The 23377-nt window shown below is 40.6% G+C and overlaps 6 protein-coding genes and 1 long non-coding RNA gene across 7 annotated transcripts in view; all 7 read right to left on the bottom strand.

Moving 5' to 3' along the window:
• LOC136851826 (mucin-2-like) overlaps positions 1-2416 on the bottom strand; it is a 2961-nt gene extending 545 nt beyond the window's left edge. The window contains exons 1-2 of the mRNA XM_067126138.1: positions 2404-2416; positions 21-2306 (exon numbers count right to left, since the gene is read on the bottom strand). Coding sequence (XP_066982239.1) covers positions 21-2306; positions 2404-2416 — 2299 coding nt within the window. The remainder of the gene's footprint in view (positions 1-20; positions 2307-2403) is intronic.
• A 5-nt stretch (positions 2417-2421) lies between these two features.
• LOC136851758 (uncharacterized) lies at positions 2422-11873 on the bottom strand. Its single transcript, XR_010856974.1, has 3 exons — positions 11770-11873; positions 6489-6587; positions 2422-2648 (listed from the first exon to the last, which is right to left on the bottom strand). It is a non-coding gene; the product is annotated as an uncharacterized lncRNA (long non-coding RNA).
• Positions 11874-12306: 433 nt separating this feature from the next.
• LOC136851827 (uncharacterized) lies at positions 12307-14463 on the bottom strand. The gene is made up of 2 exons (XM_067126139.1): positions 12508-14463; positions 12307-12348 (listed from the first exon to the last, which is right to left on the bottom strand). Exons 1-2 carry the CDS (start codon positions 14461-14463, stop codon positions 12307-12309), a joined length of 1998 nt encoding a protein of 665 aa, XP_066982240.1.
• Positions 14464-14509: 46 nt separating this feature from the next.
• LOC136851828 (uncharacterized) lies at positions 14510-16822 on the bottom strand. Its single transcript, XM_067126140.1, has 3 exons — positions 16709-16822; positions 15685-16599; positions 14510-15529 (listed from the first exon to the last, which is right to left on the bottom strand). Exons 1-3 carry the CDS (start codon positions 16820-16822, stop codon positions 14510-14512), a joined length of 2049 nt encoding a protein of 682 aa, XP_066982241.1.
• Positions 16823-16834: 12 nt separating this feature from the next.
• Positions 16835-18732, bottom strand: LOC136851829 (uncharacterized). The gene is made up of 4 exons (XM_067126141.1): positions 18577-18732; positions 18204-18377; positions 17733-17927; positions 16835-17647 (listed from the first exon to the last, which is right to left on the bottom strand). Exons 1-4 carry the CDS (start codon positions 18730-18732, stop codon positions 16835-16837), a joined length of 1338 nt encoding a protein of 445 aa, XP_066982242.1.
• Positions 18733-18858: 126 nt separating this feature from the next.
• LOC136851830 (uncharacterized) lies at positions 18859-19540 on the bottom strand. The gene is made up of 2 exons (XM_067126142.1): positions 19479-19540; positions 18859-19234 (listed from the first exon to the last, which is right to left on the bottom strand). Exons 1-2 carry the CDS (start codon positions 19538-19540, stop codon positions 18859-18861), a joined length of 438 nt encoding a protein of 145 aa, XP_066982243.1.
• Positions 19541-19699: 159 nt separating this feature from the next.
• LOC136851831 (uncharacterized) lies at positions 19700-21173 on the bottom strand. The gene is made up of 2 exons (XM_067126143.1): positions 21158-21173; positions 19700-21045 (listed from the first exon to the last, which is right to left on the bottom strand). The coding sequence occupies exons 1-2, from the start codon at positions 21171-21173 to the stop codon at positions 19700-19702; spliced, it is 1362 nt and encodes a 453-aa protein (XP_066982244.1).
• Between the last annotated feature and the right edge of the window lie 2204 nt (positions 21174-23377).

The following is a 23377-nucleotide window of genomic DNA, read 5'->3' on the forward strand; positions in this document are numbered from 1 at the left end:
TAAAGTTGTGATCACAGTACTTATATTGGGAGTTGTACTTAACTCTGCAGTTCCAGTTGAAGAAGAAGGTGGCATAGTCACATTGATGGCACAAGTAGGATCTTTGGAAGGTTCACATATTCTCTTTGTGGAAATGATTCCTGTAGAAGTATATGAAGTAGCTGGAGAAGTTATATTTGAAATACATGTAGGATCTTTGGTAGGATCACACAATCCCTTTGTGGTGATAGTTCCTGCACTGGTATTTGATGTAGTTGTAGGAGTACTTATATTAGCAAGGCATGTAGGATCAATTGATGGATCACATAATCTTCCAACTGTAGTAGTAAGCTCTCCAATAACAGATGAAGGGGTGGCTTGAGTACTTATGTTAGCAGTGCATGTAGGATCCATATTAGGATTACATGCTAACTCAGTTGTACTGAACTCTGCAGTAGTCTTTGAACTAATTGCTGAAGTAGTCAGATTGGTAGTACAAGTAGGATCTTTGGTGGAATCACACAACCCAATTGTAGTCACAGTGCCTCCAGTGCTCAGAGGATTACTTCCATTCAAAGTGCATGTAGGGTCACTGGTGGGATTGCATACACCTTTCGTGGGAGTAACCTCTTCACTAGTAATTAAAGTTGTGACCACAATACTTATATTGGGAGTTGTACTTAACTCTGCAATGCCAGTTGAAGAAGAAGGTGACACAGTCACATTGGTCTCACAAGGAGGATCTTTGGAAGGTTTACATATTTCCTCCGTGGAAATGATTCCTGTAGAAGTATATGAAGTAGCTGACGAAGTTATATTTGAAATACATGTAGGATCTTTGGTAGGATCACACAATCCCTTTGTGGTGATAGTTCCTGCACTGGTATTTGATGTAGTTGTAGGAGTACTTATATTAGCAAGGCATGTACGATCAATTGATGGATCACATAATCTAACTGTAGTAGTAAGCTCTTCAGTAACAGATGAAGGGGTGGCTTGAGTACTTATGTTAGCAGTGCATGTAGGATCCTTATTAGGATTACATGCTAACTCAGTTGTACTGAACTCTGCAGTAGTCTTTGAAGCAATTGCTGAAGTAGTCAGATTGGTAGTACAAGTAGGATCTTTGGTGGAATCACACAACCCAATTGTAGTCACAGTGCCTCCAGTGCTCAGAGGAGTACTTGCATTCAAAGTGCATGTGGGGTCACTGGTGGGATTGCATACAGCTTTCGTGGTAGTAACCTCTCCACTAGTAATTAAAGTTGTGACCACAGTACTTATATTGGGAGTTGTACTTAACTCTGTAGTACCAGTTGAAGAAGAAGGTGGCATAGTCACATTGGTGGCACAAGTAGGATCTTTGGAAGGTTCACATATTCTCTTCGTGGAAATGATTCCTGTAGAAGTATATGAAGTAGCTGACGAAGTTATATTTGAAATACATGTAGGATCTTTGGTAGGATCACACAATCCCTTTGTGGTGATAGTTCCTGCACTGGTATTTGATGTAGTTGTAGGAGTACTTATATTAGCAAGGCATGTAGGATCAATTGATGGATCACATAATCCAACTGTAGTAGTAAGCTTTCCAATAACAGATGAAGGGGTGGATTGAGTACTTATGTTAGCAGTGCATGTAGGATCCTTATTAGGATTACATGCTAACTCAGTTGTACTGAACTCTGCAGTAGTCTTTGAGCTAATTGCTGAAGTAGTCAGATTGGCAGTACAAGTAGGATCTTTGGTGGAATCACACAACCCAATTGTAGTCACAGTGCCTCCAGTGCTCAGAGGAGTACTTGCATTCAAAGTGCATGTGGGGTCACTGGTGGGATTGCATACAGCTTTCGTGGTAGTAACCTCTCCACTAGTAATTAAAGTTGTGACCACAGTACTTATATTGGGAGTTGTACTTAACTCTGCAGTACCAGTTGAAGAAGAAGGTGGCATAGTCACATTGGTGGCACAAGTAGGATCTTTGGAAGGTTCGCATATTCTCTTCGTGGAAATGATTCCTGTAGAAGTATATGAAGTAGCTGGAAAAGTTATATTTGAAATACATGTAGGATCTTTGGTAGGATCACACAATCCCTTTGTGGTGATAGTTCCTGCACTGGTATTTGATGTAGTTGTAGGAGTACTTATATTAGCAAGGCATGTAGGATCAATTGATGGATCACATAATCCAACTGTAGTAGTAAGCTTTCCAATAACAGATGAAGGGGTGGCTTGAGTACTTATGTTAGCAGTGCATGTAGGATCCTTATTAGGATTACATGATAACTCAGTTGTACTGAACTCAGTAGTAGTCTTTGAACTAATTGCTGAAGTAGTCAGATTGGTAGTACAAGTAGGATCTTTGGTGGAATCACACAATCCAATTGTGGTCACAGTGCCTCCAGTGCCCAGAGGAGAACTTGCATTCAAAGTGCATGTAGGGTCCTCGCTGGGATTACACATTCCTGCTGGTGTACTGAACTCCAAAGATATATTTGAAATTGAAGTAAGGGTAGCTTCAGTATTGTAGCATGTGGATCTTGTCGAGTATCACACCCAAGAGTTGTAGCACTGGTCACACTGGTATTTTGTGTTTCACAGCTTGAATCTTCGTCTGGTCTACAGTCCACAGGTGTTGTACAGTTTTTGTCTCCAGGATGGCAAGTCATCTGTTTACCAAGTCAGAATTTGATCAAATTGATCTACAAGCATAATACTTTATAATACAATATTAAATTTAATTTGTAATAAGGAAATATTAATAAAATATCAACACTAGCAATCACTTTAATTTATCTTTCTTCTAATAATATATCAATAGTTACTGAAAATATTCATCTGGAAGAATCTATAAAGAACATCAACTAGACAACCAAGTTTCCACCAATACAAAAGCCATGGGTAAAAAGGCTGAGAAGATATGGAATGAAAGAAATATAAATAAAAACATAACTATATTTAATGCAACTCAAAAAATCATAATAATGAATTTGGTATTAGAGTCTTATCAAAATTTATGATTACTGATATCAACAATATTGTCAAGAAGGCCCATTCCACATTCAAAAGTATAAGGAATGAAAGTATGCTGGTACAAGTCACTCTGACAAGGAACCTCAAAAAAAAAGTTGATGTTAACTGGTTAAAGAAATTGCACATATTCGCTTCTGTGATGAAGGAAAGGCAGATGTTGACAAGAATTTTTTTATATCAGCTGACCATAGGGTACCTTCTAGCAATGGTCTAAATCATTTCTATCATTTTTGGTAGAAAAAAATACTTCTTCCAAAACTCTTGATAGATAAAGATACCAGGAGGACATTCATATAGGAAAATATCAGGTCATTAATCACATAAGAAAATTTCTGCAGCACAAGATAGGTATAGGAAGTCTTAAGAAGAATAGAGATTAAATTAATATTTTCGAATACTGTGGAAAAGAAAGCTTTAACAGTGGATAAATGTGGAAAGCAAATCATGGAAAAACTGGATGAGTGATATGTGGTAATCAAGAAAGTCTTTGTTTGGTGTGATTACAGAATTATGCTACTCTACTGATCTTTTCCAGATTTTAGTTAGGTCTAGCAGCAAATTCATTTCGTCCTTGGAGATGATGATTAACAGGTTCAACAAAAGCATCATTGTTTGCATACTGTGCTATTTCATTTTCTACACCAACAATCTTATCACTTGTAAAAAGTAAAAGAATATCACTTTGTGAAATGCCACACCAAACACATCTAAGGTATGCTGATGGTCATGTAAGAAATTTCTGTTGATGATCATTTAAGAAATTGTGGCTGAAAACCAACACAAACATTACTTGGACGAGTCTAAGGCAGCACTAAAATCAATTTCTACACATCAGGACTCATGTCGATTGCTAGTGAAATTTATTCAACATATGAGGGCAACTAATTATTTATTGTACTAAACCTGACAATCAGGACGCACGTATTTAGAGCAGTTCCTTATTAAAGGGTTTGAAAGTCCAACTTTCACTGACTTTTGAGAGCACCACTTGGATGTAAATGTTGCACTGAACATTTGAACGTCCCTTAGGACTGCCACAATATTGTATAACTTCCCTTCATATGGAACACCCATTAGAAATTGCTTTACCTTAGACACCCTACAAAGTAACTCAGGGTTTTCGCAATAGTTGGTTACGTTTCCAGCCAACCTAACAAGGGAGGGATGTGGATGTGTTGTATCTTACTTGGAGGGATTAGTCGTTAAAACTGTTAAGTAATTTTCAAGTTACTCAAATAATTTTTATTTACATATTTAACTTGGTTTGTTTCTATATTAATTATCAAATCAATGTTGATCATTAGAATAGTTGCTGTTCTTTTTCCTGGGATGGATACAACTACAATTTCTGATATTCACGTAATTTCTCTATAACGCTTGCACTAATTTCTTATATTTACTTTGGCTCCAATAAAAGTTGTGTGCATATTTGTTTAAAATTCACTTTTGATGAACTAAAGGCAATGTTTGCCACATGGTGTGCGCACGCTAAACATATGGCCATGAGAAAAATTTTATAAAAGAAATTTTTCAATTTTAACAACACTTTCCATGCTTTGCAGGAGAAGGAAAGTCGAATTTTACCGTTGTTTATTTTCTGATATAAATACTACCTTAGCATTAAAATTATAGTCCTTTTTTCTTGCTCGACCACAAAAATATCATTACAAATTTTTCGACTCCGTTAAAAATGCTGAAGCGTGTTGTCTGCTGTGACTAGTTCTGAAACGTCTTATGGCGCATGCCCGCTTTAGTTCGTCAGTTCAAGAACGAACCCTTTCTCCCCACCCGCACAGCTTTTGTATACAGACAATGGGAAAAAAGAGAGGCAAAAGTGACCAATTGATCAATAGCGTAGCTAAAAATCGAGTATATTTCCCGCTGAAAGAAATACAGGCCAATCGGTGGCAGTTCATAATACGGCTGTTCACGAAATGACCTCTCGAAGCCAAATCATATGCATGACATTGCATGCGAGAGTGTTCACCGCACAAGAAACAAGTGAGAAACAGGGCACAATCCCTGCTGTGGCTCATTGGAGTGTGATTGAACAGCTGAGATAAAAATCAAAATCTGAACTTATTACTAACCACCGTCCAATCGTGAGTGGACTGAGACGGTAACAAGGATTTTACTTCAATCCGTATGGTAAACAAGAGCACTCCTCAGTCCGCCCCCAAAAACTTTCCTCTCTACAAAAAGTACATTTCTAAGTTTGCAAAAACCAAATTAATTGCAGCCAGTCGTGAGGGCCGCATTTGGTAAATTTTGTAAAATTTTCGAAGTGCCTTCTATGAACAATACAAAACATACCGTTATCGCACTTCTACATCAAGCATTTAAATTCTCCTCCAACTATTCATTATTTCATAAGGGAGTAGAATGTTTACAACATTTTAAAATCTAATTTAACATTAAATTTAAATCGAGTCAACAGAAGTGTGGCTATGAAATATATTTATAATACTTTAGGTTTCCTTAAACATCCAAAAGCGTTAACCAAACATTATATAAAGAACTAGATCGCTGTTCTTGTCATAACTGCCATCAACTGACTTAAAACTGGTGTTAAATAACAACTATAGAATAATAACACACTTCAGTTTTACAGAGTAGTCGAAAAGTCTGTGTTCCCCGACTGTTTACGAATTCATGTGCTCTAAATACAGTTTGGAATAAATAGGCTCTAATATTAATAATTTTTTTTAATTGTTGGTCATTCCACTGGCAAGGATTCAGCAGTCAGCAATAGGAGACCTCTGTGGAAATATATGTAACGTGACCATAAACGCAAGAGGTTTTAAAATGCTTTCAACACCCAGAAATGAACAAAAGCTAAGAATTACAGAAAGCCAGCCTTAAACCTTGATGGCAGTTTATTTCCACTGTACATGAAGTAAATATGTTTAATTCACCATCTCTTAACTTTTTACATTTTAGAATTCCATTGCATTCTTTTGACCTTAATGTAATAATCATTTGCCATATCAAGGTCTTTCTACTCATTTCAAAAGGATTAAGAAAAGGTTTCTCTTTAGATATTGATAAACTAAGATTAAGAGAGTGTGCCTGACATATAATTCTGAAATATTTGTTGACAATGAAATATTCAAGTGGAAAATATATATATTTGATTTTACCAGTAAACATCTAAAGCCCACGGCAAATAACGCGCACCAGGTACAATGATTACTATACGCAGAAATATTTTGCATATCAAAATGATTCTAAATGATGTACATTAAATAACGTTTCACCTTCATTTCTTCTAATCACGGCACATTTACCAGTTTAAGCAGTTAAGAATTACTGTGTTTTCGGTAATAATAATAATAATAATAATAATAATAATAATAATAATAATAATAATAATAATAATCATCATCATCATCATCTTTGAGCTTAGATGAACCCAGGGGATTTCACTACAAAGGCAGCATTAGAGAATCAAAACACAACTCCATGCAAACACTTACGGCTGTGGTCGTCGATTCACTCTTCCCCAGATTTGTTGTTGCTGATGTTGGTGGCTGAGTGGATGCCTTTACTGAACTATAAGTCGTACTTCCCCCAGCCTATGAAGGGTTAAACAAAGGAAGTGTTTCCATAAAATGCTCACGGATTAAAAAGATTGCGTATAAATTTCTGCATAGTAGATAGGATGGCTGTACAAAACATTTTCATTTAAAATTCATATACACAAGACATCAAACTTAAAAGTCAAGCATTGTGTATTTGTGTGCTACAATAGGAACGCTCTTAAAAACAATTACAAAATGCATTCATAAAGATGACAGAATTCCTACAGACCAAAAGTCATCTTGTAAGTAACTTTTAGGCGAAGAAAGTTTCCAAGTTTTGGAATTGAGCAAAAAGAGCGTCAATAAAAGAAGCACTGTTTGCGCACTACATTCAGTGACAATCAACACCAAAATTACAAAGTTTAATTTGTAAGACAAGTTTTAGGGCAGCACTAGAATTAATTTCAACACAAACTCTTGTTGACTGCTAGTGTGTGCCTTGGTTATATCTATTAAACCTACAAGGACAAGTACCTAACCGTTTACTAAAGTAAAACTAAAAATCTGGAATGACATTACTTGAGGGGATAAAAATTGTATTTCATCCATCTCAGAGAGCACTAGTTTGATGTAAATGTTCACTAAGCACTTGATCGTCCAGCACTAGACCCTCTTTGGTGATATTTACCAGCTTGTTTTCTCCTCGTCTTAAAACTATTTACATTCAAATAACTTTTGAACAATTTAAGAATTTAAATGGATCTCCACAAATTGAACTTGGTTTGTTTGTCACTATAGGAATTACCAAAATACTATTTATCATTAGGTTCGATTTTGATCTTTGTCCTAGGATGTAAATAAAAATATTTTCTGATATTCCTAATTAATTTCTCCAAATAATGGTCCCACCATAATTTTATTTATTCTTACAATGTATAATCACATTTTATTATCTTCCATCTGATATCAGACATCAGCCCTCGATTTGTTTTTCAACAATGGTAAGGGAGCATTGGTACAATGAAAATGTCAACTGCTCAAAGGTGCCATTAATTTTGGCTCCAAAAATGCGTGTGTTTTGCATTTAAAATCCAGTTTTGTGGAACTCATGTTAACGTATGTTTAAAAAGTAAATGGCCATGACTATGATTATATAAGAAAGAAACGTTGATTAACTAGATATATCACAGGTATTCTATTTCAAGGTACTCTCTTTGTCTCACAGATGGACAGTGAAATTTTTTGTCTTTTCAGTTTCTGAATAAATACAGCCTCAACAAAATTATTGTAGTGGGTTAAAATGTTGTAGTGTCCCGCCTGGCCTGCTAACCTCCTCACGACAAGACTTATGCGCACCAAGCGCAAGCGTACAAGAAACACAGCAGATGCAGATGTCACACATTCTAAGTACACATATTTGTGTTCGTATCATTGTTTCGTTGAATGTACCATTCTTAACGTAAGCATTCTGATGTCAGCATTCTAGCTGTGTTTCATAACCTCAGTCATGTTTTGTATAAAGATCTACGTGTACTTTGAACTCTGTTTTGCCCACCTCGTGTCAGGCACTACATTTCCGCTCGCAAGGGCTGCTGACCTGTTTGTTTTTGTTTGAGCAAATTAGTAAGCTTGTAGGCGCTGCCTCTTAATCACGCCTTCGCTGCAATGTTAAAGAGTGATGTCCTCTGCCTGACTTTGAAATAGTCCATGAACATGTCCTGATTAATGTGTTAATTAAGTTGCTTACATACCAATACCGCCCCTCCCCTCTCACACAGAATGTGTATGTTAAAATGGCAATGAATCAGCAGGGTGCTTCAAAATCGAGTTGATTTTGCTCCCAAAGAGATATAAGCCATCCTGTGACAATTACTGTTTAAAGGTTACTGTACTTGATGATGCTTCCCCTCATACTGTCTATCAAATGCTACCTCAAGAAAAAATCGTATGTATAAAATAGCATATGTTTATGTACAGTGCACAAGAAACAGACGATGAGAAACAAGGCATAATTCCTTAGTACTCATCACAAATTTAAGAATTAAACCTGTAATAAAGTGAAAGTTGATTGTACTGTAGCAGAACAGCTGAAGCAGCAAAAAAATCTGAAATTAATGCTAAATTCTAACCATGACAGCAGCGGTGATTTTAGCTCACCCCGCATACTGAAGAAGAGCTTCTCGAGACCACAAACCTCTGCAATCCGTCACACAAAAGGTTTGTTATTCACAAAGTTATATTTCCAATACCGCAAAGACCTATTCTCTTACAGCTAATCACGCGGCGTACATTTCATGAAAATCCACCTATATGAAGTGATTGTGGTGATAAAAAGAGCAAAGACAAAAAAAAAAAAAAACAAACAAACATAAACACCTTGTTAGAGATAATAATTTCCCTTAGATGAATCACTATAACTATGCAAGTTGATGGAAGCTGTCTACTGGATGCAAAGGAAAATCATAAAATACTTTGAAACCAAATTACGTGAACAATGAAACTTGACATCGTTAACGAACACAGTATAATTACTACCTCGGCACTTGAGGCCAAACAGCTTCAAGTTAGCATGCCTCTTCTTCATGCCTGTCGCTCCGATTCAGTTTTCACCAAACCATTTTTCAGTTTATTACAATTTAAAATAAACCTTGACATCTGAGACAGCAAGTTTAGCATCCCCGTTGGCGTTCAAAAAGATGCATGTAGTAAGTACATTTTCACATAAACAGAACAGTTAGGTTTTTGGAAGACTATTTAAGATTCACCCTGTTACGTGCAAGGCAACCTTCCGCATGGATATCAGCCCAGACTTTGGTAATTCTAAGTATTAGCTCCGCACCTGTTTTTACCTTGGAAACTGGTTTTTTCTACAATTTTACGGCTTCTGATACTGGCGGTGCATTTGTTTGTTGTCGGCCAAATGAAATGTCTCTTCGCTGTGTTTAGGACTAGCTCGGGGGGAGGGGGGGGAGCGGTAACCATACGTTAACAAGTTATTGCACTTGTCAGATGGGATATGAACCGTTCCAAACAGACGTATATACCTGTGCTCTGTCTTGTGAAGATTGCGTATGGAAACCCCTAGTTGGATGGACTTCAGGGGTTAATTACAGTTTAATTACATTCATGCGACAAGAATTGAAGATAAATCCATAATTAGCAACCAAAAAACTGTAGAAAAAGTCAAGTTAGAAGGAAATCACCGCTGGGGAGCTACTACTTAGATCTACCCAGACTTTTACAACTTGTTTTTAGTGCTGCTGTACTGCAAGCATATTGCAGTGTTTTCAACAAGATGGTCTTGTATACAGATTCCATAACTTAGGTGTCAGCAGCCATGTCTTGATCTCATTCATAGTGACAAACAGCTGAAAGTTATGTTGATTGTGTTGTTAGAGACTTTAGGCCTATTTCTGATATTTCACAGGATTGTTGTCGGGAATTTCCTCGACAGATGTCACTGATTTTTGTTGTGCTGATAGACTGCACGATCAACCCACAACCTACGATAGTGACTTAGCCCCCATGCAAGGACAAACGAGACATGTAGGCTACCAGGTTTTTTACAATTTACTTACAAAAATAAAACCATCAGTCACCACCCTCACATAAACACAAAACCCCCTCAAAAAATCACACTAACAAACCTGCAATCCACGTGCCCTAACACGAAACACTAGGAAACACGACTGCCTTCAACTTCAAAGAAATCACTGAAATTTAATTACAACTAACAAAATGCCACAACAGCACACAACACCCGAACAGTTATTCTCACCCATTCTCATTACAAACTACAACTATGTAGGAGCCCTCTGTTTCAGACTTTACACCAAACTTTGGGAACCCAAACATTCACGTCTGTTCCTTACGAGATCTCTGGACGACAAGGACGATATAATCGCGCGAGAATCTCACCTCCCTGTCCAGGCGGTTGCTAATTGGTTTAATTTATTTACTTTTAGCTACCAGGGCTTAAAGACACCCAAACTCACAACAAATCACTCGAACAAACAACAAGACGAAACATGACGTTGCATACTGCGGAGGCACGTGCATTTCAACAAAATATGCAATAACAGTCGTGTTTACGACGTGCCTTGACCAGTAAGTTCACGCCATCCTGTGAGACCCCGTAGAATCGGCGGGAGTTTGAAGCGAAAAATCCGGTGCACTGAGCTTTTTCGCGACAATTGTGATCTTGGACCTTTATTGTTTCTTGATTTTATTAATGACATAAAGAATAAAATAGTGCAGTATATCGATGATGCAACTTCTTTTGCAGTATTCATCACACCTAAATACAATATGCTGTTGCTGCTGGGCTTAAGACACCTATGAAACAGATATATAGGTGGTGAAGTCAGCAAATTATGAGGATAAATTCTGAACTAAGAAGTTCAGGTCACACCTACAAACTTTCCAGTACTGTATTTAGTACGTAATTATTTGATAATTGTTGCTGGAACCTTGCACTCCCAGATTCTTAATTGCAGTAATAAAAGTGCATATTGTCTAATAATGCAAATGATGTACATATTGCTAATAGAGGCTTTTATACAGAAATGATGTGGTTAGTGCCACTGTGCCAATCCTTTGCTTTATCAATTTTGTTGATCTGTGTCTTAACCTTTGTATTACAGCAGTCCCAACTTCTAAACATTTTAAACAAGATTATTTCGACAAAATTTTATAAGATTAGTGCAAACTTATAATTTTGTATTGATGTTGATGTGATAAGTTTTAAAGGTTGTTGAAGTCCACCTCAAAGCGATTTTCCATGACTTAGTTTCTCCGCTTTATCTACTTACTGTACTGATTTAAATTTATATATTTGCAAATTCCAATTCTATCTATAATAATGTCTTTTCTTTATTTTCCAGTTTTCGATGAAGCTGGCTTTGTGTTCATAAAAGCTACTGGTCTGAAAGCAGCCCGAAACCTTTGTTCTCTCTTCTCTCTCTCTCTCTCTCTCTCTCTCTCTCTCTCTCCTTTACATATTGTGAGGAAACTTGCTTAATTATTTAAGGCAATTTTATATTTCTCCATGAAAAGATTGCTCAATTTTCAAGAACAGCAAAAACAATATCAGTAACAAAGCCCAGGAGGAAAGTGAGCGGAAAGGATCCTATAGATCTGTTAGTATCGTAACCTGCGCATGTTACAGGGAATTGTGGTTACAAATAACAACGGGCAGCATTAGAAAATCAAAACACTATTCCATGCAAACACTTACAGCAGTGGTCGTCGATTCACTCTTTCCCAGATTTGTTGTTGCTGATGTTGGTGGCTGAGTGGATGCCTTTACTGAGCTATATGTCGTACTTTCCTTAACCTATGAAAGAATTAACAAACGAATTATGTTTACAAAAAAAATGTTCACAAATAAAAAATATTGAATATAAATTTCTGCATTGCAGAATTCCCTTAAACTAAAATGGTTCTACAGTATTACACAGTTTTCATTTAAAATATATATAAGGAAGACATCAAACTTAAAAGTCAAGCATTGTGTGTTTGTGCGCTACTAGAGAAACTCTCATAAAAATAATTACAAAATACATTCATAACAGATCAACAGTCCTTGTGTAAGTAATTTTTAAGGTGTATGGTAAGTTTTTGATTCAGAACATAAGGCAGATGATGGAAGAATTAATATGGAAAAAATAGTCGTATATTTACATAAGGAATAGAATGTGCTGATCAGGTATGTGTTTTGAAACATTAACATGATATATCAGAGAGGGTAAACTGAAAAAGCTATACATTTCATTCATGAATCTGGGTTTGCAACATGATTTCCTTGGGTCAGAACCTAAAAAATCAATCACTCAGGACACAAGGTTAAGCTAAGAGTATTTGTCAACATTCCAAGCAGTAGGGTAGATGCTCAAAAACCGGCTATTAGAATAAACGATTCTCTCAAATGAAAATTTCTGTAGTGGAATTTGCAGCATGCTTGAGAAGTACTTACACTGGAAGTGCATGTTGCATCACTGGTGGGATCACACACCTCAACTATTGTAGTAAGCTCTCCAGTAGCATTTGAAGTGGTATGTAGAGTTGTTATAGTAGCATTGCAAGCAGGATCCTTACTGGGATCACATGTTAACACTGTGGTACTCAACTTAGTTGTATTTGGAGTAGCAGGTGAAGTAGTTACATTGGTAGTACAAGTAGGATCCTTGGTAGGATTACAAACCAGCACTGTGGTGATAATGTCTAAAGTAGAATTTGTAGTAGGGAAAGGAGTACTTATATTCACCAAGCAGGTGGGATCACTGGTGTGATCACATACGTCAGCTGTAGTAGTCGAAATCTCTCCAGTGACAATTAAAGTAGTGGCTTGGGTACTTGTATTAGAAGTACATGTGGGATCCTTACTTGGATCACATGTTAACAGTGTGGTATTGAAATCTACAGTACCAACTGAAGTAGTAGGTGAACTAGTCACATTGATAGCACAAGTAGAATTCTTGGCAGGATCACATATTCCCTCAGTGGTGCTAATTCCTACAGTGGTATTCAAAGTAGTTAATGGAATACTTGTACCGGTAGTGCAATTTGGATCTTTAGTCACATCACAAATGCTTGAAATAGTGGGTGAACTAGTTACATTACCAATGCATGAAGGATCTTTAACAGGATCACATTCCAAATCTGTGGTACTCATCCCTAGAGAACCACTTGAAGTAATATGAGAGGTAGTTGCACTGGTGAAACAAGTAGGATCATTGGCAGGATCACATACTCCTGCAGATGTTCTTGAAGCATATGTAGAGTTGCTTATATTGGAAATGCAGTTAGGATCACTTAATGGCTCACACAATAAAACTATGGTAGTAAACTCTTCAGTACCAGTTGAAGTGCATGTAGGATCCATACTGGGATCACACGCTAATGCTGTGGTACTGATCTCTGTGGCATTACTTAAAGTAGTAGATGATGCCAAATTGGTAGTACAAGTATGATCCTTGGTGGGATCACAGACTCCCTCAGATATGCTTGAATCACCAATAGTATTTGAAGTAATGAGAGGAGTACTTACATTTGTAATGCATGTGGCATGACTAATTGGATCACATATCCCACCTATGCTAGTAAGCTCTACAGTAGAAATTGAAGAGGTTGCTATACTACTTGTATTAGTAATGCATGTGGGATCCTTAATGGGGTCACATATCAATAATGTGGTGCTTAATTCTGCAGTAACATTTGAATAAGCAGGTAATGTAGACACATTAGTGGCACAAGTTTGATCTTTGGTTGGATCACAATCCCTATTTGTGGAGCAAATTCCAGCAGAGGTATTTGAAGCTGAAGTAACAGAAGTAACAGAGGAAGTACTTATACTGGAAATGCAGGTAGGATCTTGATTGGGATCACATTCTATCTCTGTGGTACTCAATTCCATAGCAGTATCAGAAGTAGCAGGTGAAGTAGTCACATTTGTAGAACAAGTAGGATCTTTAGTAGGATTACAAACTAGCACTGTGGTGATATTGTATACGGTAGCATCTGCAGGAGAGAAAGGAGTGCTTGTATTCGCAAAGCATGTAGGATCACTGGCAGGATTACATACATTTGCTGTAGTTGTCCTCTCTTCAGTGACAAGTGAAGTGGCAGCTTGAGTACTTGCATTAGAAGTGCAAGTGGGATTCTTACTGGGATCACATGTTAACACTGTTGTACTGAACTCTGCAGTATCTACTGAAATACCTACAGAACTGGTCATATTGGTAGCACAAGTAGGATCATTGGTAGAATCACAAACTCCCTCAGAGGTGCTAATTCTTGCAGTGGTGTTTGAATTAATTAAAGGAGTGCTTATACTGGCAGTACAATTTGGATCTTTACTGACACTAGTCGAGGTGTTGTACCCTGCTGTGGTATTGGTAGTGGTGGATATGACTTGTATTAGTAGTGACATGTGGGATCTTTTATTGGGGTCACACACTGCTGTGTGGTAATTGGCACTACCATTGGATTCTAAGCAGAGGTGTTGTACTCATTGCTGTGGTATTGATAGTAGTTGATGTAGCAGGACACAAGGGATCTCTCTTGGGATTGCACGCTCCCTCTGTGGCATTGACAGCTACTGTGAATTCTGTAGCTGAGGTGTTGTACTCTGCTGTGGTAGTGATAGTAGTTGATGTAGCAGGACACGTGGGATCTTTCTTGGGATCACACACTCCCTCTGTGGTATTGGCGCTTACTGTGGATTTTGCAGCTGAGGTGTTGTACTCTACTGTGGTATTGATAATAGTTAATGTAGCAGGACAAGTGGGATCTTTCTTGGGATCACACACTAACTCTGTGGCATTTACAGTTACTGTGGATTCTATAGCTGAGGTGTTGTACTCTGCTGTGGTACTGATAGTAGTTGATGTAGCAGAACATGTGGAATCATTCACGGGGTCGCATACTACCTCTGTGGTACTGACACTTACTGTGGATTCTGTAGCTGAGGTGTAGTACTCTGTTGTGGTATTGATAGTACTTGATGTGGCAGGGCACGTGGGATCTTTCTTAGGATCACACAAACCCTCTGTGGTACTGACAATTCCTGTGGATTCTGTAGCTGAGGTGTTGTACTCTGCTGTGGTACTGATAGTAGTTGATGTAGCAGGACATGCAGGATCTTTCTTGGGACCGCACACTCCCTCTGTGGTACTGACACTTACTGTGGATTCTATAGCTGATGTGTTGTACTCGGCTGTGGTATTGATAGTAGTTGATGTAGCAGGGCAAGTAGGATCTTTCTTGGGATCACAAACTCCCTCTGTGGTATTGGCAGCTACTGTGGATTCTGTAGCTGAGGTGTTGTACTCTGCTGTGGTATTGATAATAGTTGATGTAGCAGGACACGTGGTATCTTTCTTGGGATTGCACGCTCCCTCTGTGGCACTGACAGCTACTGTGGATTCTGTAGCTGAGGTGTTGTACTCTGCTGTGGTATTGATAGTAGTTGATGTAGTAGGACACATGGGATCTTTCTTGGGATTCACACAAACCCTCTGTGGTACTGACACTTACTGTGGATTCTGTAGCTGAGGTGTTGTACTCTGCTGTGGTATTGATACTGGTTGATGTAGCAGGACATGAAGGATCTTTCTTGGGATTGCACCTCCTCTGTGGTACTGACACTTACTGTGGATTCTGTACCTGAGGTGTTGTATTCTGCTTTGGTATTCATAGTAATTGATGTAGCAGGACATGTGTGATCTTTCTTGGGATCGCACACTCCCTCTGTGGTAGTGACACTTAATGTGGATTCTGTACCAGAGGTATTGTACTCTGCTGTGGTAATGATAGTAGTTGATGTAGCAGGACACGTGGGATCTTTCTTGGGATCGCACAATCCCTCTGTGGGACTGACACTTACTGTGGATTCTGTAGCTGAGGTGTTGTACTCTGCTGTGGTATTGATAGGTGATATAGCGGGACATGCGGGATCTTTCTTGGGATCGCACACTCCCTCTGTGGTATTGGCACTTACTGTGGATTCTGTAGCTGAGGTGTTGTACTCTGCTGTGGTATTGATAGTAGCTGATGTAGCAGGACACATGGGATCACTCTTGGGATTGCACGCATCCTCAGTGGCATTGACAGCTACTGTGGATTCTGTAGCTGAGGTGTTGTACTCTGCTGTGGTATTGATAGTAGTTGATGTAGCAGGACACGTGGGATCTTTCTTGGGGCACACTCCCTCCCTGGTATTGACACTTTCTGTGGACTCTGTATTGGTTGTACTCTGCTGTGGTATTGATAATACTAGCAGGACACGTGGGATCTTTCTTGGATTGCATGCTCCCTCTGTGGCATTGACAGCTACTGTGGATTCTATTGAGTGTTGTACTCTGCTGTTATTGACAGTAGTTGATAAGGCAGGACACGTGGGATCTTTCTTGGGATTGCACACTCCCTCTGTGCCACTGACAGTTACTGTGGATTCTGTAGGTGAGGTGTTGTACTCTGCTGTGGTATTGATAGTAGTTGATGAAGGACAGGACAAACAGCTACTGTGGATTCTGTAGCTTGGATCTTTCTTGGGATCACACACCCTCTGTGGTATTGACAGCTTACTGTGGATTCTGTAGCTGAGGTGTTGTACTCTGCTGTGGTATTGATAGTAGTTGATGTAGCAGGACACATGGGATGTTTCTTGGGATTACACAATCCCTCTCAGTGTGGACTGACAGAGCTACTGTGGATTCTGTAGCTGAGGTGTTGTACTCTGCTGTGGTATTGATAGTAGTTGATATAGCAAGACACGTGGGATCTTTCATGCTGTGGATCTTTCACTGTGGATTCACTGAGGTATTGTACTCTACTGTGGTATTGATAGTAGTTGATTGGGGTCTTTCTTGGGGATCCCTCTGTGGTACTGCTGGAGTAGTGTTGTTGTACTCTGCTGTGGTATTGATAGTAGTTGATGCAGCAGGACACATGGGATCTCTCTTGGGATTGCACGCTCCCTCTGTGGCATTGACAGCTACTGTGGATTCTGTAGCTGAGGTGTTGTACTCTGCTGTGGTACTGATAGTAGTTGATGTAGCAGGACACGTGGGATCTTTATTGGGATCGCACACTCCCTCTGTGGTATTGGCGCTTACTGTGGATTCTGTAGCTGAAGTGTTGTACTCTATTGTGGTATTGATAGTAGTTAATGTAGCAGGACACGTGGGATCTTTCTTGGGATCACAAACTCCCTTTGTGGCATTGACAGCTACTGTGGATTCTGTAGCTGAGGTGTTGTACTCTGTTGTGGTATTTATAGTAATTGATGTAGCAGGGCACGTGGGATCTTTCTTGGGATCACACACTACCTCTGTGGTACTGACACTTACTGTGGATTGTGTAGCTGATGTGTTGTACTCTGCTGTGGTATTGATAGTAGTTGATGTAGCAGGGCAAGTAGGATCTTTCTTGGGATCGCAAACTCCCTCTGTGTTATTGACAGCTACTGTGGATTCTGTAGCTGAGGTGTTGTACTCTGCTGTGGTATTGATTGTAGTTGATGTAGCAGGACACGTGGGATCTTTCTTGGGACCGCACACTCCCTCTGTGGTTGACAGGTACTGTGGATTCTGTAGCTGAGGTGTTGAACTCTGCTGTGGTATTGATAGAAGTTAATGTAATAGGACACGAAAGATCTTTCTTCGGATCACACACTCCCTCTGTGGGACTGATAAATACTGTGGATTCAACAACTGAGGTGTTGTACTCTGCTGTGGTATTGATAGTAGTTGATGTAGCAGGACACGTGGGATCTTTCTTGGGATTGCATACTCCCTCTGTGGCATTGACAGCTACTGTGGATTCTGTAGCTGATGTGTTGTACTCTGCTGTGGTATTGATAGTAGTTGATGTAGCAGGACACATGGGATCTTTCTTGGGGTTACACACTCCTCTGTGGCATTGATAGCTTTACTGTGGATTCTGTAGCTGAGGTGTTGTACTCTGCTGTGGAATTGATAGTAGTTGATGTAGCAGGACACATGGGATCTTTCTTGGGATCACACACTCCCCTCTGTGGTATTGACAGTTACTGTAGATTCTGTGGCTGAGGTGTTGTACTCTGCTGTGGTATTGATAGTAGTTGATGTAGCAGGACATGTGGGATCATTTTTTGGGATCGCATACTCCCTCTGTGGTAGTGACACTTACTGTGGATTCTGTAGCTGAGGTGTTGTACTCTACTGTGGTATTGATAGTGGTTGATGTAGCAGGGACATGTGGGATCTTTCTTGGGATTGCACCCAAACCCTCTGTGATACTGACAATTCCTGTGGATCTCTGAAGCTGAGGTGTTGTACTCTGCTGTGGTATTGATAGTGGATTCTGTTGATGTAGCAGGACATGTGGGATTTTTCTTGGGATCACACTCCCTCTGTGGTACTGACACTTACTGTGGATTCTGTAGCTGAGTGTTGTACTCTGCTGTGGTATTGATAGTAGTTGATGTAGCAGGACAAGTAGGATCTTTCTTGGGATCACAAACTTGGGACAGCTACTTGATTCTGTAGCTGAGGTGTTGTACCTGCTGTGGTATTGATAATAGTTGATGTAGCAGGACACGGGATCTTTCTTGGCACAATCCCTCTGGGGTACTGACAGCTACTGTGGATTTTGTGGTATTGATAGTTGATGTAGCAGGACACATGGGATCTTTCTTGGGATCAACTCCATGACACATACTGTGGATTCTGTAGCTGAGGTGTTGTACCTACTGATAGGTATTGATAATAGTTGATGTAACAGTATTGACAGCAGGACAGTGGGATCTTTGTTGGGATCGCACACTCCTGTGTGGTATTGACAGCTACTGTGGTAGCTGAGGTGTTGTAGCTGTGGTATTGATAGTAGTTGACATAGCAGGGCAGGTAGGATCTTTCTTGGGACCACAAACTCCCTCTGTGGCATTGCCAGCTACTGTGGATTCTGTAGCTGAGGTGTTGTACTCTGCTGTGGTATTGATAGTAGTTGATGTAGCAGGACACATGGTATCTTTCTTGGGATTGCACGCTCCCTCTGTGGCACTGACAGCTACTGTGGATTCTGTAGCTGAGGTGTTGTGCTCTGCTGTGGTAGTGATAGTAGTTGATGTAGCAGGACAAGTGGGGATCTTTCTTGGGATTGCACACTCCTCTGTGGTGGCATTGACACTTACTGTGGATTCTGTAGCTGAGGTGTTGTAACTGATAGTAGTTGATGGGGTGTGACACTTACTGTGGATTCAGCTGAGGTGTTGTACTCTGCTGTGGTATTGCCATGATGTAGAGGGACACGTGGGATCTTTCTTGGGCTTGTGGTATTGACACTTACTGTGGATTCTGTAGCTGAGGTGTTGTGCTCTGCTGTGGTATTGATAGTACTTGATATGGCAGGGCACGTGGGATCTTTCTTGGGATCGCACACTCCCTCTGTGGTACTGACACTTACTGTGGATTCTGTAGCTGAGGTGTTGTACTCTGCTGTGGTATTGATACTGGTTGATGTAGCATGACATGTGGGGTCTTTCTTGGGATTGCACCCTCCCTCTGTGGTACTGACACTTACTGTGGATTCTGTAGCTGAGGTGTTGTACTCTGCTGTCTGATAGTAGTTGATGTGTTGTAGGATCTTTCTTGGGACCCTCTGTTATTGACAAACTGTGGATTCTGCTAGTGAGGTGTTGTACTCTGCTGTGGTATTGATAGTATTGATGTAGCAGGACACATGTGGGATCTTTCTGGGTCACACAGGCTTCTGTGGATTCTGTAGCTGAGGTGTTGTACTCTGCTGTGGTATTGTGGTTGATTGGCACCTTTCTTGGGAACGCACTGGTGATAGTAGGACTCCTCTGTGGCACTGACAGCTACTGTGGATTCTGTAGCTGAGGTGTTGTGCTCTGCTGTGGTAGTGATAGTAGTTGATGTAGCAGGACACGTGGGGTCTTTGTTGGGATTGCACCCTCCCTCTGTGGTACTTACACTTACTGTGGATTCTGTAGCTGAGGTGTTGGACTCTGCTGTGGTATTGATAGTAGTTGATGTAGCAGGACACGTGGGATCTTTCTTGGGATCGCACACTCCCTCTGTGGTATTAACAGGTACTGTGGATTCTGTAGCTGAGGTGTTGTACTCTGCTGTGGTATTGATAGTAGTTGATGTAGCAGGACACAGTGGGATCTTTCTTGGGATTGCATCCTCAGTGGCATTGACAGCTACTGTGGATTCTGTAGCTGAGGTGTTGTACTCTGCTGTGGTATTGATAGTAGTTGATGTAGCAGGACACGTGGGATCTTTCTTGGGATCGCACACTCCCTCTGTGGTATTGGTGCTTACTGTATATTCTGTGGCTGAGGTATTGTACTCTACTGTGGTATTGATAGTAGTTACTGTAGTAGGACAAGTGGGATCTTTCTTGTGATCGCACACTCCCTCTGTGCCACTGACAGGTACTGTGGATTCTGTAGCTGAGGTGTTGTACTCTGCTGTGGTATTGACAGTAGTTGATGAAGCAGGACAAATGGGATCTTTCTTGGGATCGCACACTCCCTCTGTGGTACTGACACTTACTGTGGATTCTGTACCAGAGGTGTTGTACTCTGCTGTGGTATTGACAGTAGTTGATGTAGCAGGACACGTAGGATCTTTCTTGGGATCACACACTCCCTCTGTAGCATTGAGAGCTACTGTGGATTCTGTAGATGAGGTGTTGTACTCTGCTGTGGTATTGATAGTTCTTGACTCTGTGTGTAGGACAGGTGGGATTTTCTTGGGATTGCACACTCCTCTGTGGACAGCTTCTGATAGCTGAGGTGGGTTGTACTCTGCATTGTGGTATTGATGAGGTGTTGTGTTGATGATAGCAGGACACGTGGGATCTTTCTTGGGATCGCACACTCCCTCTGTGGAATTGACAGCTACTAGGGATTCTGTAGCTGAGGTGCTGTACTCTACTGTGGTATTGATAGTAGTTGATGTAGCAGGACACGTGGGATCTTTCTTGGGATCGCACACTCCCTCTGTGGTATTGACAGCTACTGTGGATTCTGTAGCTGAGGTGTTGTACTCTGCTGTGGTATTGATAGTAGTTGATGTAGCAGGACACGTGGGATCTTTCTTGGGATCGCACACTCCTCTGTGGTGACATTGACAGCTACTGTGATTCTGTAGCTGAGGTGTTGTACTCTGCTGTGGTATTGATAGTAGTTGATGTAGCAGGACACGTGGGATCTTTCTTGGGATCGCACACTAACTCTGTGGCATTGACAGCTACTGTGGATTCTGTAGCTGAGGTGTTGTACTCTGCTGTGGTATTGATAGTAGTTGATGTAGCAAGACATGTGGATCTTTCTTGGGAATCACATTGCCTCTGTGGCGTTGACAGGTACTGTGGATTCTGTAGCTGAGGTGTTGAACCTGCTGTGGTACTAGTAGTACTGATGTAATAGGACATGGAGCACGTGGTGGGATCTTTCTTGGGCTGTGGTATTGACAACTATTGTGGATTCAATAACTGAGGTGTTGTACTCTGCTGTGGTATTGATAGTAGTTGATGTAACAGGCAGGACACGTGGGATCTTTCTTGGGATGCACACTCCCTCTGTGGTACTGACAGCTACTGTGGATTCTGTAGCTGAGGTGTTGTACTCTGCTGTGGTACTGATAGTAGTTGATGTAGCAGGACATGGGCTGGATCTTTATTGGGATACACGTGGATCTTCACTTCCCTCTGTGGCAGGATTGGGATCAGCACTCCTCTGTGGATTCTGGATTCTGTAACTGAGGTGTTGTACTCTGCTGTGGAATTGATAGTAGTTGATGTAGCAGGACACGTGGGATCTTTCTTGGGATCGCACACTCCCTCTGTGGTATTGGCGCTTACTGTAGATTCTGTGGCTGAGGTGTCGTACTCTGCTGTGGTATTGATAGTAGTTGATGTAGCAGGACAAGTGGGATCATTCTTGGGATCGCACATTCCCTCTGTGGTATTGACACTCACTGTGGATTCTGTAGCTGAGGTGTTGTACTCTGCTGTGGTAGTGATAGTAGTTGATGTAGCAGGACACATGGGATCACTCTTGGGATTGCACACACTCCCTCTGTGGTATTGACAGCTACTGTGGATTCTGTAGCTGAGGTGTTGTACTCTGCTGTGGTATTGATAGTATTGATAGCAGGGCACGGGGATCTTTCTTGGTAGCAGGACACTGTGGATCTTTCTGGGATTCTGGAAAATTGATACACTCCTGTGATATTGGTATTCTGTAGCATTCTGTGGCTGATAGTATTGTAATCTACTTTGGTACTGTGATAGTAGCTGAGGTGTTGTACTCTGCTGTGGTATTGATAGTGTTGAGCAGGACACATGGGATCTTTCTTGGGATTGCACACTCCTCTGTGGTACTGACACACTGTGGATTCTACTGAGGTGTTGTATTCTGTAGCTGAGACACTTACTGTGTTGTACAGAGGTGTTGTCTGCTGTGGTATTGATAGTAGTTGATGTAGCAGGACAAATGGGATCTTTCTTGGGATTGCACACTCCCTCTGTGGTACTGACACTTTACTGTGGATTCTGTGAGGTGTTGGTGTTGTGGTATCTGCTGTGGTTTTGATAGTCCTCTGTGATGTAGCAGGACACGTGGGATCTTTCTTGGGATCGCTACAATCCTCTGTGGTACTGATACTTACTGTGGATTCTGTAGCTGGTGTTGTACTCTGCCATTGTGATGTAGCAGGACAAGTAGGGTACTCGCACACACCCACTGTACTGTGGATTCTGTATTGCTGAGGTGTTGTACTGCTGTGGTATTGATAGTAGTTGATGTAGCAGGACATGTGGGATCTTTCTTGGGATTGCACTCCCTCTGTGGTACTGACACTTACTGTGGATTCTGTAGCTGAGGTGTTGTACTCTGCTGTGGTATTGATAGTAGTTGATGTAGCAGGACATGTGGGATCTTTCTTGGGATACACACTCCGTCTGTGGTACTGACACTTACTGTGGATTCTGTAGCTGAGGTGTTGTCTTTCTGCTGTGGTATTGACACTACTTATTGATAGCTGATGTGGTATTGATAGTATGATGTAGCAGGACATAGGATCTTTCTTGGGATCGCACACTCCTCTGTGGCATTGACAGCTTACTGTGGATTCTGTAGCTGAGGTGTTGTACTCTGCTGTGGTATTGCAGTTGATGTAGCAGGACTGTGGATCTTTCTTGGGATCGCACAGCTCTCTGTGGCATTGACAGCTTACTGTGGATTCTGTAGCTGAGGTGTTGTACTCTGCTGTGGTATTGATAGTAGTTGATGTAGCAGGACACATGGGATCTTTCTTGGGATTGCACAC

The sequence above is a fragment of the Macrobrachium rosenbergii genome, chromosome 24 (assembly GCF_040412425.1).
Source record: "Macrobrachium rosenbergii isolate ZJJX-2024 chromosome 24, ASM4041242v1, whole genome shotgun sequence".
Taxonomy (NCBI): Eukaryota; Metazoa; Arthropoda; class Malacostraca; order Decapoda; family Palaemonidae; genus Macrobrachium; species Macrobrachium rosenbergii.

What these genes read in the sequence shown, in the direction of transcription:
- LOC136851827 (XM_067126139.1), bottom strand. Translation starts at nt 14,463, where the DNA reads ATGTCACTACTAATACAAGTCATATCCACCACTACCAATACCACAGCA. An exon ending in ATGCAACATGCACTTCCAGT is followed by an intron (nt 12,349 to 12,507) that starts GTAAGTACTTCT and finishes TTGATTTTTTAG; the next exon opens with GTTCTGACCCAAGGAAATCA.
- LOC136851828 (XM_067126140.1), bottom strand. Translation starts at nt 16,822, where the DNA reads ATGAAAGATCCCACGTGTCTTGCTATATCAACTACTATCAATACCACA. An exon ending in TCCACACTGAGAGGGATTGT is followed by an intron (nt 16,600 to 16,708) that starts GTAATCCCAAGA and finishes TCAATACCACAG; the next exon opens with AGGGTGTGTGATCCCAAGAA. An exon ending in CCTCAGGTACAGAATCCACA is followed by an intron (nt 15,530 to 15,684) that starts GTAAGTGTCAGT and finishes GTGAATCCCAAG; the next exon opens with AAAGATCCCATGTGTCCTAC.
- LOC136851829 (XM_067126141.1), bottom strand. Translation starts at nt 18,732, where the DNA reads ATGTGTCATGGAGTTGATCCCAAGAAAGATCCCATGTGTCCTGCTACA. An exon ending in CCTCAGCTACAGAATCCACA is followed by an intron (nt 17,928 to 18,203) that starts GTAAGTGTCACT and finishes TGTAACCCCAAG; the next exon opens with AAAGATCCCATGTGTCCTGC. An exon ending in CCTCAGTTGTTGAATCCACA is followed by an intron (nt 17,648 to 17,732) that starts GTATTTATCAGT and finishes TCAATACCACAG; the next exon opens with CAGAGTTCAACACCTCAGCT.
- LOC136851830 (XM_067126142.1), bottom strand. Translation starts at nt 19,540, where the DNA reads ATGCTACATCAACCAGTATCAATACCACAGCAGAGTACAACACCTCAG. An exon ending in CCTCAGCTACAGAATCCACA is followed by an intron (nt 19,235 to 19,478) that starts GTAAGTGTCAGT and finishes AACTACTATCAG; the next exon opens with TTACAACACCTCAGCTACAG.